The following is a 15,311-nucleotide window of genomic DNA, read 5'->3' on the forward strand; positions in this document are numbered from 1 at the left end:
GATTTGAGTATTTCAGAAACTGCTGATCTCTTGGGATTTTCACACACAAGTCTCTAGAGTTTTCAAAGAATGATGCAACAAAACTAAAATAAATCCAGTGAGCAGCAGTTGTACAGAGAGAAAAACGCCTTGTTAATGAGAGACGTCAGAGGAGAATGGGCAGACTGGTCAAAGCTGACAGGAAGGTGACAGTAACACAAATAACCACACATTACAACAGTGTTTTTTTGGGAATGTCTCACTTTGCCTTCTTTTCTCCCCTCTCACTTCAGTTATTGGCAGAGGAGGAGAGCAAATTACCAGAATTCAGCTTGAATCGGGCTGCAAAATCCAAATCGCAGCAGGTATTATTCACACTTACCTTTTTGTCTTTGCTTTAAAAAAGAGGGAAGAAAGCAAATGACCAATAAACATTTTTCATGTGCTTTCCAAGACTGTTTGCCAAGGTTATTTTTGGTTTATTGCTTTATACCTCAAGGATTTACATTCAGTTAAGGTCCTTTCCACACAAGTGAAAAACGCTGCTGGGATTAGTTTCTGTGGCAGTTCATTCACTGTCCTTGTATACTTAAAAAAATATCCGTATCCTTATGCACTTCAAAACATTTATCTGTCTGTCAGGCGAATTGTTTTGGTTGGAGACTCAGACATGTGTAACTTGTCGATGATATGGTATAAAAGCCATGATTCATTTACACAGCCCACTTCTCTTTTCTGTTTTGGATGTGACCTCAAACCAAGGTTTTGAATAACTGTGATTTATTAAAGATCCAATTGAAGTGTCCTCAGTCAAGGCCTCAACGTCTTCAGGCCAAGCTCACAACCAGCTTTTTAATGTAACTACCAAATTGTCTCCCTGCTTTAATAATTCTCTTACTCTCCATATCAACGGAGCTTTCTGTTGTAAAGTTGTTACCATGCATTGCCCAGATGGGTGCAAATGTTAGCCTCCTCCTTATTGTAAAGTGGTTTGAGGTTGAGAATGGTGCTATGTACTGGCCATTTTTTTTGTTAAGTCCACTGGCCTATATTTCCTCTACAACACGCCTAAAAGCGGTCAGATGCTTACCTCCTTGACTCTTTTTGCTTGTCCGGGGTTCATTTGCATGTCACATTTGACATTTCTACTGGTCTCGATAAGCAAATAGGCGTCCTATTAGACACTGTTATCCAAAGCAACATCCAGGATCGTGAATGCATGTATTGTTTCACTATATCTAGTCCTCTGTGGGTTTTGTATCCACAACCTTTGCATTGTGAGTGAGCCTTAGGACTACATCCAATCCATTTACACTGGTATACGATTAGCCATAGGACTAGTTCCCATCCGTATACATACACATACACTTAGTGCTTTGAGGTTGTTCAGTCAATAAAAAGTGTGTAATAAATTTGACATTGCTATTTATTATTGCCCATATACACTGGGGCAAGTCCATGAGAACAGATACAGTATGTGCGATTCTATATGGCTACATAATAGATATAAGCATCAGGAGCAAATAACCCTTATTTAACTCTTATGTACTTGCTCTATTGGACTTTAAAATGCCGATATACGATTGCAAAAGGCAATTTACCTTTTTTGCCGCCTTAAGTAAAACAACCTTGCCACACGGGCTGAGATTCAAACCTGCAGCCTCGCTTGTGCTGCATTACATTGCATTGCATTACATTAATGGCATTTGGCAGACGCTCTTATCCAGAGCGACGTGCAGTTGATTAGACTAAGCAGGAGACAATCGTCCCCTGGAGCAATGCAGAGTTAAGGGCCTTGCTCAAGGGCCCAACGGCTGTGCAGATGTTATTGTGGCCACACAGGATCGAACCAGCGACCTTGCAGGTCCCAGTCATGCATCTTTATGTAAGTTAAAGTACATTAGTAGAGCTTCTCTGTTTCTCCACAGACAGTGGGGGGATGCTGGAGAGGCCCTGTACCTTGACTGGATCCCTGGAAAACATCGAGTGAGTTTAATATCCCAGTATTTCCCCCTCACAAATCCTTGTGTCCTTATTCATGTGTTGGCAGACGCTCTTATCCATAGCAGAATATGTTCAATACATTCATGTATACATTCAGTATGTATTACTGGAGCAGCAAGAATGTAGGAACTGAATAGCAGGCAACGCCGTCAACAAGCCAATATGAATATAGAATGCAACGGGAAACGATTTAGCGAACAGTGTAGCGCCTCACTTAAGAGCCGCTTTCCGACATCCTACAATGCTCTTGAGCCAAACAGTGATGCGCCGTATAATAGCTATTTTATATTGAAGGTCTATGGAATGGCAGTTGGATCATTTGGCTAAAACTGCGTAGTTGTGTTTTGGTTATTTTGCTAAAGCTGCTGACGCACAGAGGTATGCAGTAGCGATCTCACTCGCTTTTACACACACTCTAAACGCGTTTCTGACAGTTGCTTTTTGAAAGTATTGCTGCATTAAATTGCAGCCATAGAGTGATGCACCCTTCAGACTGTACAGAGCAGTCGGTATATAATTGGCCAGTGGTATAATTTCTGTTCCCGGCACATTGGATTTGAAATTAAACGATGAATATGAGGTTAACGTTCAGACTGTCACCTTTAATTTGAGGCTACTGAAAGAAAGAAGAGAAATGGTCTGAGTATTTACGGACTTCGCTCTCCTGTCTCCCCTCCATCCAGGCAGGCCAAACGGCTGCTGGGGCAGATCGTGGAGCGGTGCCGCAACGGCCCCGGGTTCCACAGCGACCTGGACGGGAACAGCGCGGTGCAGGAGATCCTGATCCCCGCCAGTAAAGTGGGGCTGGTCATCGGGAAGGGAGGGGACACCATCAAACAGCTTCAGGTGGGACGCGGCCTTCCTCCTGCCCAACCGTCCTACTCCTGCTCATTCTGATTGGCTGCCGTGTTTTCCCGTCACAAATTGTTTGCCGAGTCGTTATTCACGGGGAGTTTACAGGTCTGCTCCTTTCAGCATGCAACCGAACAAGTTAAACTTGAGACCACCTCACCAGATTTGTACAGAAAGGGCAGGCATTAAAGAGAACATGTCCAACAGCACGTTTATTTTTCATAGATGAGACACAATACATCATAGTCAGATGATGATCAATAACCTTAATATTGATCGTTAAGTGTCTCTGGGCATCCTCTGCGTTTCAGGAGAGAACGGGGGTGAAGATGATCATGATTCAGGACGGCCCCATGCCAACGGGCGCGGACAAGCCCCTGAGAATCACGGGGGACCCCTACAAGGTGCAGGTGAGTGGAAGCAAGAGACCACACCGTCACGGTCTGCTTTCAGGACCCTCGTACATCGGGCACAAAACATTATCCGCCCCCCTTCCTTACACGTATCGAAAGTTCTCTTCCAACTCTATAAATGTAGTGTTCGATTTTATGAACTCGCATGGGTTATGTGAATTATTTTGCAACAATAAGGTAATGATAATAATCAATTATGCTATTGATTTAAAATAAGTAAATAAACAAATACAATACAACTAACAACTAATAACTTTGTTGTGGTTTCTGAGAATTAGCCTTTTCTTTTAAGGGACCCACATTACAGGTGCTAGTAGTTCCTGTCGTGTGATGTCATGAACTGTTTGTGTAAACCCATGAAAAAGGTCTTCTGAGGGAAAGTGAGCTGATGGTGTGTAAGCAGGGTGTGTTCTTTAACGTGTGTTGCGGACTCTTCCCGTCTCTCAGCAAGCCCGGGAGCTGGTCGTGGAGATCATACGTGAGAAGGACCAGGGCGATTTCCGGTTGGGCAGGAGCGAGTTTGCGTCCAGGCTGGGCGGAAGCAGCTTGGATGTAAGTATTATACGTTTTCTTTTTCTTTTCTTTTTTTATATACGATAATATTTCGTTTTTATTTATTTATTTATTTTTTGAATTTTTCTCCCAATTTGGTAGCCAGTTATACCCCATCTAATCCAATTAGTGCTAGCAAGGGATATACTGCCTTACTACCCCGTCCCACGGTGGACCAGTAGGATCTTGCGACCCAGAGAGTGACACGCCTTCTCCAAGCCGTCTCGTCTCAATTAGGCCGTTACTCCGAGGCGCCCGGGGAGCTGTATGCAGCGATCCCACTAACACTGCCGAGTCCCTCCCCTGGAGCAGCGAGCCAATTATGCCGCTCCACGAGAGCCGGCCAAACCCGGCTAATATCCGATTTTCCATTTTATTGAAAATGGCCGTTACGGCAGCGTGTTGGTGTGGAGGAGGGTGGGAGGGGCTCGTTAAACAGAAGCTTCAGGCCCTCGCTGCGGTTGCGAATCCCGACAGGTCGCCGTGCCGAGATTTGCGGTGGGAATCGTCATCGGGCGAAGCGGCGAGATGATAAAGAAGATTCAGCACGATGCCGGCGTGCGGATCCAGTTTAAACCAGGTACAGACCTTCACATCCTGTCTTTACATCCACCTTTAGGCAATTCATCCCGACCCAATTGCACAGGTAACTTTTTAATAATCTACAGCGCAGTCTGTGAATACTTGGACACTGGTACAATTTCTGTCCTTTCTTCCAGTACCCTCAAATTAAAGGGGACAGGCTGAACTTTAACCTCATATTCATTGTTTCATTTCAAATCCAATGTGCTTGGGGTCCTGAGTCAAAAGAACGGAAATTATACCACTGGCCAATTATGTACTGACTGCTCCGTGCAATCTAAAGCAAGGCAGGTTAAATGCAATGCTCTGAGCCTCAAGCCCCATATGTGTTGCAGCCATTGTATTTACAGATGCATAGGTGTGAGGCATGAACGTGCAATCTCGTGAAATTTGTTCATTTGCTGTTTTTTTACCTGGAGCACTCCATATACTGGGCAAATGGAAAAGCAGTGTCATTTTCCAGAAACATTTTTCGTGATTTTTTTTTTTGTTTTCCATGGCGACCCCTCTGCCTGCTTCCTCCGCTAGACGATGGCATCAGCCCAGACCGAATCGCCCAGGTGATGGGTCAACCTGACCGGTGTCAGCACGCTGTCCACCTCATCAACGAGCTGGTCCACACTGCGCAGGTATGAGCTAACACCACCACCTCCCCCCACCCCCCCCACCCCCCAAATCTGAGTTCCATCACAATTTGGTAAATTTTCAAATGTTTTATCTTTCATTTATTTATTTATTTTCATATAAATCCCTTAATTCTGTTCCTCTACCCTTAATTCTGCCCGAATAGCTAAATGTTGCCCATATTTCATTGCAAACATGTCACATTCTTCAATTAATTTAGCAGGAAATGGAGAGGAGTATATTATGGAAAAAGACAGAGCCCCAGCACGCTTCAGACCAGTTAACTATACTAGGAGTATAAGGTGCTCAACAGCCAGGGCTGTGAAGTCAGGACTGCTTTCCCAGTGCATATTCTCAGATTTTTTTAAAGGGTATTTTTTTACATTTTGGCTTCACCATGTAAAAATGACAGCAGTGTTTATACGTAGATATAAAATTTAAAAAAAGTAATAATCGTAATCTGTCAACGTGGTGGGCGGGGTTGGAGAAAAATACATTACCATCCACCGTCAAGCTGAAAACTCATTGTTAATTTCGTGTTGGCTAAATTTCAGCATATCGGTGTATTATATGAAACCTATTGAGCAATTGTCATTTCATTGTACAGTCTATTCAACGTATTATGTATTTGAAACCTGCAAGTACTTCAGACTGCTATGCATGAGTGCTCACATTTGCCACCTGGTGGTGGTTGTGCGAACAACAAGCAGTTACTGTGGGGAAAGCAGCCATATGCAAATCTGCCGCCGCCCAGTAGGTCTCCTGAGGCAGAAGCACCAAATGAAACCAAAACCACTGTATACGGGAGCACTCGGCGCTCGATCACCTTCGGAAGCTGTTATTAATGTTTATCAACATGAGGACCAAAGTTGTGACAATGAATGTGAAAGAAGCCTTCCATATGCTGAAGCGAACTTAAGGAGGCTACCCTTGGGAACAAGCATGAGCTAAAGATGGCTGCAATGCTGGCCTGGCAGAGCGTCACCAGAAAGGCCACCCAGCTAGGGTTGACATTTGTTGAACATTTTCGACATTGTTAACATTTGTTCATGATAGTGTGGTTCCTTAGCTATGTCTGATGGTTTTCCGTATTTGATAATATTTACACTGCAAAATTGATCGATACAAAAAATTGGTGATGTAATGCTCGATTTTGCTCAAGTTTCCTCAAGAAATAGGGTGAAATCAATTTCATGGGAAGTTAATTATTGAAATGGTTAATATTTAATACTGAGATGAAGTTGGTTCTTCTGTGTTTAGCCCCCCATGATGTAAGAAATTTGATTTAAGTAAGACATTTCCTAATTTAATTATTATTATTAATTTTTTTTTTTTTTTTTGCCCAGAGTAACTGACTGACTGTATGGTTCTGCTCACCCCCTTACCTCCTATTCCATCAGACCTGAACTCAACCCTTTGGCTGGGTGGGGTGGGGCATCTCTTTGGACAGATTTTGGCTTTGTTGTGGTGCTGTGGTGGAGCTTGTAGTTGAATCATTGTGTACAAGTGAGAGTGTATGTCAGTCAAATGTCTGTCAATTTTCCGTTCCCGTTTCAAAAGCGGCGCATGTCAGTTGCACATCCTTAAAAAATTCCTATGAAAGATCCGTTTCACCAGAAAGCCTCGCCCTCACCAGAGAACCTCCCCCTCACCAGAGAGCCTCCCCCTCACCAGGGAGCCCCCCCCTCTCTGGTTTCACTCGTGTATACGTCATCGTATTTTATCATATTTATTATATTTTCATCGCAGCCTGACTTCAAATGTTAGCAGTCTTCTGTGTCTTGGCTTAACAGGTGCAGATGTACTGACCGCGGCGGGTGCTTTTGTGCCTCTTGCAGGAGCGTGACGGTTTCGGGGGAGCAGGAGGTCCCCGCGGCCGGGGTCGAGGTCGTGGCGAGTGGAACATGGGGACGCCCGGGGGCCTGCAGGAAGTGACATACACGATACCCGCCGACAAGTGCGGCCTGGTGATCGGGAAAGGTGCGGCTCGCCCCCCCTCGTCCTCGCCCCAGGAAACCACTTTAAAACCAGACGATTTATTTTTAAAAGTTACAATAATAAAAAATAACACCCACTTTCGCTGCCCTCAAACAGCGCTGTGCTTTCACGCCTCTTTAGCTGCGGTGTTGGTTAGCTCTCTCTCTCTCTACTCTCTCTCTCTCTCTCTCTCTCTCTCTCTCTCTCTCTCTCTTCTCTCTCTCTCTCTTCTCTCTCTCTCTCTCTCTCTCTCTCTCTCTCTCTCTCTCTCTCTCTCTCTCTCTCTCTCTCTCTCTCTCTCTCTCCCTCTCTCTCTCCGACGTATCCAGAGTCAACCTTGTGGACTCTGGGGGCGTCATTGTTATGTTAATTCTGCACACTATGCATCTATTTTTCCCATTTCTATTTCGAGTAAGGAAGTCATTTTAAGTTTTATAATGGCTTGGAACACCTGGGTGGCCGCAGCAGTCCACCCAACCCCCCCCTCTCTGCTAATGTATATATCTTGCTTTTAAAAAGAAAAATGCCATTCTGTCCCTCCGTAAAGGACTTAATGAGGGAGATAATCCATGTAAAGTAATGTGACATTAATTGTTCGGGGTTGATAATAACAGCCCTCAATCATGTGGAAGATTGCCTCTGGCTTTTAATGAGAGTGGCTTTCAAGGCGATGGAGTCGAATGAGGGAATGACAGAGTCAAATTAGCTTATTGGCTATTCATGCTCACTCTATTGCCCGCTATTTAAAAGTCATTGACCGTTTTGAGATTGGCCGGTGGTGGCGGGTGACCGTGCAAGTTACGGGTGGGGTGTTTGTGTTTGGGGTGGGTGGGGGGGTACGGGGGGTTTGGGGTGCACTGGGTCAGAGCAATAGAAATGTCAAGTGCCTTCTGTTCGGAGGGAAAGGGGACAAACGCGCCCGGGCGGGGAGGGCCCCCGTCCCCATTAGCATAAGAAACGGGCCAATATGGACGGGCGAGTCAGCGGGTCTGGGCCCTGTCAGCGCTGCCTTTTGGCCCGTTTGATTAATGTCTTTACGATGCTCCACACAGCCGGCGCCACAGCCTGTCAGAGCCCGGCGCAACGCGCCCCGGCACCCTGAACCCCCCCCACCCGCCCCGGCCCAACACTAACCCGCCTGGACCACCCCGACCCCTGCCTCTACCCTCCACCACCTCGGCCTCTGAAGTCACTCCCAATGTTTCCAGGGAATAAAACGAAAAATAAGCCCCCTTTCCATTTCTGAATGATCCAGTCCCCCCCCCCCCCACCCGCCCTGGTTTTCCACCTTTCCTGCTGTGAAGGTTACCCGTGTGGTGCCAAGCGGACAGACAGATTGATTTAGCCTTTGCACTATGACTTCGGTCCCGTTGTATCTGGAAAGAACAGCCACAGGGAGTTCTGCTGAAAGGAAGTGTTAAACGCAGTTGATGGATTTGATGGAATCTCTCTTTCCCCACTGCCAGTTGTGCCGATTTATTCTTTTTTTCCATCGTTTTAATTTTTGCAGCAATGTAACAATGTCCTCAGATTCATTTCTTTGTGTGACAGGCTATGACAGGCTGTTGACGGTTGCCCTTAAGTTTTGAGTTCAAGAACTGCATGTCGCGTTATCTGTTGCATTGTCTGGCTTCTGTGCTTGTAGGTGGAATATTTTCAACATTCAACAAAAATATTTGTTTTAACTTGAATCATCTCTAAAGTCAAACAGTCAAATGACCTGATAGAGCGGTGTGAGGGAAATCAGTTTGTCCCACAGAAATTCCTATGCAAGAGACTTAAAAATCTGTACTCCTGGCCAGCTTCTCTCCCTCCCTCCCTCCCTCCCTCTTTCTCTCCCTTTCTGGCACACTAAACAAGCTTCATTGAGAAGTCCTTATTATCTGTCACAAGCAGGGCCTACTCCATGAATTGAATAGTCACTGTCTTTTATTTCTCTCTTTCTCTGACCGGAGACCTCATAATGGCTTCATTAATGCAGAAGTTTAATTTGGTTTACAATGGGTTAATGGCCCCGGGGTAGTCTATTGGCAGCGGGGGGAGGCAGGGGGAGGCAGGGTTTTCACCAGCGTTTCCATGAGCAGGTCACCCAGGGTCACCTGCGTGTCACCCAGAAGTGAACAAACATGTAATTGATGTTCGGACATCCCTGCCCCCACCCCCCCACCCCCCACCACCACCCCCAGTTCCACAACAGAAAGCTGTTCAGCCTTCTGAACAGGGAAAGGAGAAATGGGGGGGGTGGGGGGTTTTCTCGCCCCCTTAGAAAAGGGGAACAGAGTGATGAATACATCACTGAAAGATAGAGGCTCAGACTGCCCTGATACACCCCCCCCCTTTTTTCCCAGTACCCTTAAAAAAAGGATACGCTTTAATTTTTTCTCTCTTCTCCAGCTTTAGTGTTTCTGTTTTCCCCTGATGTATAATTGCGCTTCACACAACGCGCACGGGCCAGGCAGCCAGGAGTGATGTCCGGGGCACTGGTGCCTGTCTGAGGCCCTTTCTCCTGTGGGCTGGGAAGAGTGTCTGTTTTTGTCTGTGATTTTCACGGATTTTAAAAGGAGAGTGTTGGGAAGGGCCGTTAAGGACCCTACCTCGTCGGGCTGTGACGGAGCGGGGGGGACGCAGTCTCGCACCCGTTTTTGCCATCGGACGGGCGGTCGGATGTAAAAGTTCGCTTCATAAAATTAATCCAAAACAAGATTGTCTGTTCGAGACCTGATGATCTTTGCTTGGTTGTATTTTTTCTTTTGGAGCTCTTTGTGTAAATCGGCACGAGTTCATTAGATTTCGTCTGTAAGCAAAAGGCTGAAAAGGTTTCATGCTGCCTAAGTACTGTTGAAATTCGTAGTCAATTGTTGTTCATTGAAGGTTGATTTGACCCAATTTTTTCTACAAAACATTTCTACAAAATTCTAAATCTTCAGTTATACTTCAGTGCTAACAAGCTGCATCTTTACATTTTAAAGCTGAATTTGAAGGCTTTGCTCTTTTTGTTTTCCATTTTCAAACATATTGTCAGCTAAATTAATACTTTTGATTCATACACCATAATGGGTGGAGCTGCCATGTTTGTTTTTTTTTTTGTGTTTTTTTTAACTGGTTCTTGTAAAAACATGGTCTTGTTCTGTGTATTTATTTGTGTTTGGTCCCCAGGTGGAGAGACAATCAAGAACATCAACCAGCAGTCCGGGGCGCACGTGGAGCTGCAGAGGAACCCCCCGCCCAACACCGACCCCAACGTGCGCATCTTCACCATCCGGGGCACCCCCCAGCAGATGGAGCTGGCCCGGCAGCTGATCGACGAGAAGATCGGGGTAATCCGGCTGCTGCTCACAATCACGGCGATCGGGTTCTCACAACAATTAACGATGGAGATAAAAGGCGAAATATGCTATATGCTATGGCACCAGTATAGCACGTGCTCCAAGATGAGTGCGCTCACTAAGTCACATGTCTGGGTCTGATGTTAAGAGCCTATGGCCTGCGGTCTATTGGTCCATGCCAGGTGAAAAGTTGGTTCCACTAAGATTGTCGAGGGCACAGGTGGGATACAAACCCATTCAATCAATCAGTCAATCCAATGTTATTTATTTAGCACAATTTGCCATGGCGGTTCAAATTTTTTCTTTAATAAAAAATTTGACACTGATGATGGTAGTCATGAAAATAAAAGAAATTGATGAAAATACAGTACTGTGCCAAAGTCTTCGGCACATCAAAAAAACAAGACACATGACCGTTGAAATGCATTGTGATTCCTAGGCCTTTTTATGGGTTTTCTGTAGAGCGCGTTAGTCCATCATGAGTTACACGGTGCCTTTAAAACTGCATCAATGCTCTTAGGTACACAGTCCTGCAGTTTTGTCAGAAAATCAGTTGGTCAGTTCCAGACATTGCATAAGTTGCCACAGTTTGTCTGCAGACTTTGGCTGCCTCACTTGCTTCTGGCTCCCCAGGTACTCCCAGACAGGCTTGATCAAGTTTTTTATCTGAAAAGTGTTATATTATTTAACAGTACAATAGGTTTGATTTTTGCGTTAAAACATTCAACTTGGTTTTCAAAATATGCAGTTGATGGACCAACACTTTTTACCAAAACATTGTATAGCTGTGCAATAATTCAAGCTCATTGGCTGAAAATTGGTTCACATTGCCACCGCCAATGGCGTGGGGGGGGGGGGGGGGTTCAGCGTCAGCGATAAACAGTGCTGCGGTTTGAGGGTGTTGCTGCAATTCCTCTCTTGACCGTTAGAAGTCCGAAATGACCTATTGTAACTTTAATGTCACTTTTTCGCAAAACATTACTTGTAAAAAATTTGTATTAATGTTTGGAACTTTCTCATTTCCGTTCTCCTGCTGACACTATAACGCAACAAAAATTAATAAATAAACGTAAAATTTATAGACCCAATTTATATTTAAAAAAATCTATGGTACTTGAGACTTTTGCGCAGTACTGTATGTGCTGACCTTCTCACTCTCTTCCTCCTCTTTTGTCCTCTCAGGGGTCAGGCATGGGGGGTAATGGCAGTTTTGGATTGAGCCCATTCACTCAAGCGACGGCCACTCCTCACCAGAAGTAAGTCACTTGCGTTAAAAACTTAATAAAACTGTGTGAAGCAGCTCTCAATGTTAGTTGCTCACTTGGAAAGGACTCACTTGCTCACTAGGAAAGGATTCACTCACTCACTAGGATAGGACTTGCTCACTAGGAAAGGACTCACTTGCTCACTAGGAAAGGACTCACTCGCTCACTAGGAAAGGACTCTCGCTCAGTGGGAAAGGACTCACTTGCTCACTAGGAAAGGACTCACTCGCTCACTAGGAAAGGACTCACTCGCTCACTAGGAAAGGACTCACTCGCTCACTAGGAAAGGGCTCACTCGCTCACTGGGAAAGGACTCACTTGCTCACTAGGAAAGGGCTCACGCTCAGTGGGAAAGGACTCACTCGCTCACTAGGAAAGGGCTCACTCGCTCACTGAGAAAGGACTCACTCGCTCACTGCTCACTGGGAAAGGACTCCCTGGGAAATGACTCACTCACTGAGGACTGGCTCTGGCTGACTCTGGCATGCTTATTCACTCCTGACTGATTTGCTTGGTGTCCCTGACTGGCCCGTTCACTGGCTCATTTCCTGAGCTGCTTCCGCAGCGATGCTGTGCTTTCGGGAGGCTGGAGGGCCTGCGGAGCAGCCACAGCTGCCTCTCAGGCTCTTCCTGTTGACGTTTCATTCCACTCTGGTTTTTAATAGCACTGACCCTGTTTCGGCAGGGAGGCGAGCAATAGAACTCTGCAGTTGCTGTGAAGGAAAAATGAATAAATACATGGGATACAGCATTAAATATAATGGGCAAAAAAGGATACAGCGAGGGTTCATATTAAAACTGAAACGGAAATATTGGTCATATTTGGAGTAGGGGAGACCGGAGACAAATTATTGTGTGAATGTAATAATATGGGTCTGATTTAAGTATTCTGATATTAAGATTCTGTTACTGTTACATGTTAAAATTTACCCCAGTAGTGGCACTCCTTGTACTTCACTTTAACTCACACATTCTGTGATGTTGTAGATGTCTAAAGTACTGATATTTGCAGCAGACAATTGTGGGTAGCTTTTATCAACCTTTGAGAGCTATAGCATAAACACTCATTGAGTTACACATGTTGGAGCAAAACATGTTACAATTGTCCCCGGTCTCTCCCATGTGCTCCGTTAGTACTGTATTGGACCTTTGGTGATAGCTGTGTCTGCTGTCTCACAACCCTGTCTTGCTCTATGCAGTGGACCCCAAACATTTATGACAGGAGGGTGGGGCACCACGTATCAGACCTGGCAGCCCCAGGGCCAGCAGGACCCCAGTAAGTGCCTGCCCGATCCGCACTCGAAGAACACACTCTGTTCAGTCTTCCAGCTCCGCCTTTCCCCTCCATCCCTTATTTCTCCCTCTCCCACTTGTGTCCCTCCCCCGCTCCCCAGCTCTGCTTGCTGACCTTCTTCGTTCCATGAAGGTCTTTCCAGTCTCGATAAAAAGTGCAGCCTTTCTTAGAAAAGGAAACCGAAACCATTGATTGGAGAACAGCCACTTGGAATGTCACAAACATAAACTGCCATAGACGACATACAGTGGATTCTGTAAGTATTTGGACAGTGGTACAATTTCTGTTCCTTTGTCCCTGTAGTCCAGCGCATAGGATTTCACAGAGCCTACAGAACAGAACGTTTACCACTGTCCAAATACTTACAGACTGCACTGTATAAAAATAAATATGGTGTACACATATTTGCATTGATGGTAAAACCTTACATGTTTGTTTTCCTGGAATATAAATATTAGAGGCCCTAGCCCACACACACATTTATTTTGTATTTTTTTCCATATTTTATTGTGAAAGCACTGCTCCTCATGCAGAGACTCTGTTCTCAGACAGTGTGTTCTGGATCTGGTTCCAGGTCACAATGGATCCCAGACGGGGCAGATGGACTATTCCAAAGCATGGGAGCAGTATTATAAAAAAATAGGCAAGTTCCCTCCTGGACCCTGCTGCCACATACCCAGTATACCCACAGAATATGGGCCCAAATAATTTCCATCACAACTTGAATTGGACTGAGGTGAGGTGGTGGCAGGACTGGGTCTCCACCCTGGCATGTGAAGGAGAAGCCCTCCCCCAGTCTTGGTCTGCGTGCCAGGGGTTGGTTTCAGTTTTGGGGGTGGGGGGAGGTAGTGACCAACCTGTCAAATAAGAGCTTTGCTTGTAGGTTTCTTTGTTTCTTTCAGTATGATAGGTGACCCCAACCCTCTGTACCTTTAGCCAGATAGCCAGTCTTTCTAACTTGCTGGCAGACGTGCACGCACACGCACACGCATACACAGACAAACTCGGTGTGTATCTGAGGAGATAAAGTCCAGGTCAAAGGCCAGTGCCTTTAGGCACAGCGAGCAGGCTAAGGGCAGCTGGCTGAATGGTGGAGAGGCTGTCCCTGTTTGGGGTCTCCTAAAGTAGAGGATGTTCAAACGCCAAAAGTACCCCCCACCCCTCCAGCCCAATCCCCCCTCTACCCAAAGGCACAACCTAGCCTGCTTTAGGCCTGTGCCCCCTTCAAAGCCACCTGCACTGCATCCACCGCGGGAGGCCGGACTGGCCACTCCCACCCTTTTTCACCAGAGGTTTTTTATAATTCGCTGCTAGATCAGTGACCAACTCATGTCTTCATCCAATCAGAGGGCTCTAAGTAAATGAGACCTGTAGTGGTGCATTCATTGCGAAAACCGTTTACATTTTCAGTGCTTCGTTTACTGGGGAAGGTTTGTGGCCCTTTGAAACGGTCAGTGCTTCGTTTTCCCCTCGGGGGTTATGCTTCGGGTGCAATCTTAAGGCCCAAGTGGCGTGTGCCGCAGAGCGACTCCTCGTTCCCAACGGCAACAGCACTGTGCAACAAGGCTTTCAGAACGGCAGCATTTCTGTTGATACCACAGCCTGCAAAAGAAGAGGATCTGGTGGCTGTCCATTGGGGATGTGTGGTTGCACTCAGGAAAGTCTCTCCCAGTGGGAGTTTGCAGATTTCCTGGATGCTTCAGGTGCAAGAGCAGTCTTGTTTTTATGTTTATTTTTACCCTGCTTCTTTCTGTTCACTTCGGAATTGGCAATTAGGTCACCGCTGTGCCACCCACACCGGTCCTGCGAGGACTGCAGCTGAAGCACTCCACTTGCACAAGCCAGTGTCTTTTTTTTCTCTTCTGCTTCATAATTACACCCAAGAAGAGGGAAGGAGCGGGTTTGCCTGTCTCCGTACAGATTAATCTTCCTCCCTCTGCGTTCCGTTGAAACCACGTTCTGAGCACTGTGTTAGCGAGGCTCTGATATTTGTTTTCTATTTTAAGGAGCAGAAATAATTTTTTTATTCTGCAATTACTGCTGGTTTTCATACTTTGTTTTTCGGCCGTGAGAGGGAAATTCACTTTTGATTTGACAGTTTTTATTTCCTTTGCCTGTGTGTGTGTGTGTGTGTGTGTGTGTGTGTGTGTGTGTGTGTGTGTGTGTGTGTGTGTGTGTGTGTGGCATGTGTGTGGCATGTGTGTGGCATGTGTGCCTTTGTGTTTTGCGAGTCTGCGTGTACCTGCCCCTGCGTACTTGTGATCACCAGGCCATTGGAGCCAAGCCCAGAGCACTGGCCCTTAACTGCAAGGCCTGGCAGGAGGACAGGGTGGGCAAGGGCGTAGGTTTTCCGGGAGATGTGGCCCCTGTCTGTCGTTGATGGTGCAGGGGTAAATGTTCCTCACTTTATCGGACAAGCCTCCGGTGGACCTGCCTATGTGCA

At 46.0% G+C, this 15,311-nt stretch overlaps 1 protein-coding gene across 3 annotated transcripts in view; it reads left to right on the plus strand.

Annotated features, from left to right (window-relative positions):
• Positions 1-15,311, plus strand: part of LOC133140257 (far upstream element-binding protein 3-like) — a 34,930-nt gene that overhangs the window by 16,070 nt on the left and 3,549 nt on the right. Inside the window, exons 5-16 of one of the 3 annotated variants that reach the window (XM_061260025.1) lie at positions 273-344; positions 1,908-1,965; positions 2,667-2,829; positions 3,147-3,245; positions 3,696-3,800; positions 4,278-4,380; positions 4,911-5,011; positions 6,845-6,986; positions 10,140-10,300; positions 11,492-11,565; positions 12,774-12,850; positions 13,443-13,511. In XM_061260025.1, the coding sequence (XP_061116009.1) occupies positions 273-344; positions 1,908-1,965; positions 2,667-2,829; positions 3,147-3,245; positions 3,696-3,800; positions 4,278-4,380; positions 4,911-5,011; positions 6,845-6,986; positions 10,140-10,300; positions 11,492-11,565; positions 12,774-12,850; positions 13,443-13,511 (1,224 nt within the window). The remainder of the gene's footprint in view (positions 1-272; positions 345-1,907; positions 1,966-2,666; positions 2,830-3,146; positions 3,246-3,695; positions 3,801-4,277; positions 4,381-4,910; positions 5,012-6,844; positions 6,987-10,139; positions 10,301-11,491; positions 11,566-12,773; positions 12,851-13,442; positions 13,512-15,311) is intronic. The other 2 variants (XM_061260027.1, XM_061260026.1) reach the window with 2 other exon arrangements.

This window comes from Conger conger, chromosome 11 (genome assembly GCF_963514075.1).
Source record: "Conger conger chromosome 11, fConCon1.1, whole genome shotgun sequence".
Lineage (NCBI taxonomy): Eukaryota > Metazoa > Chordata > Actinopteri > Anguilliformes > Congridae > Conger > Conger conger.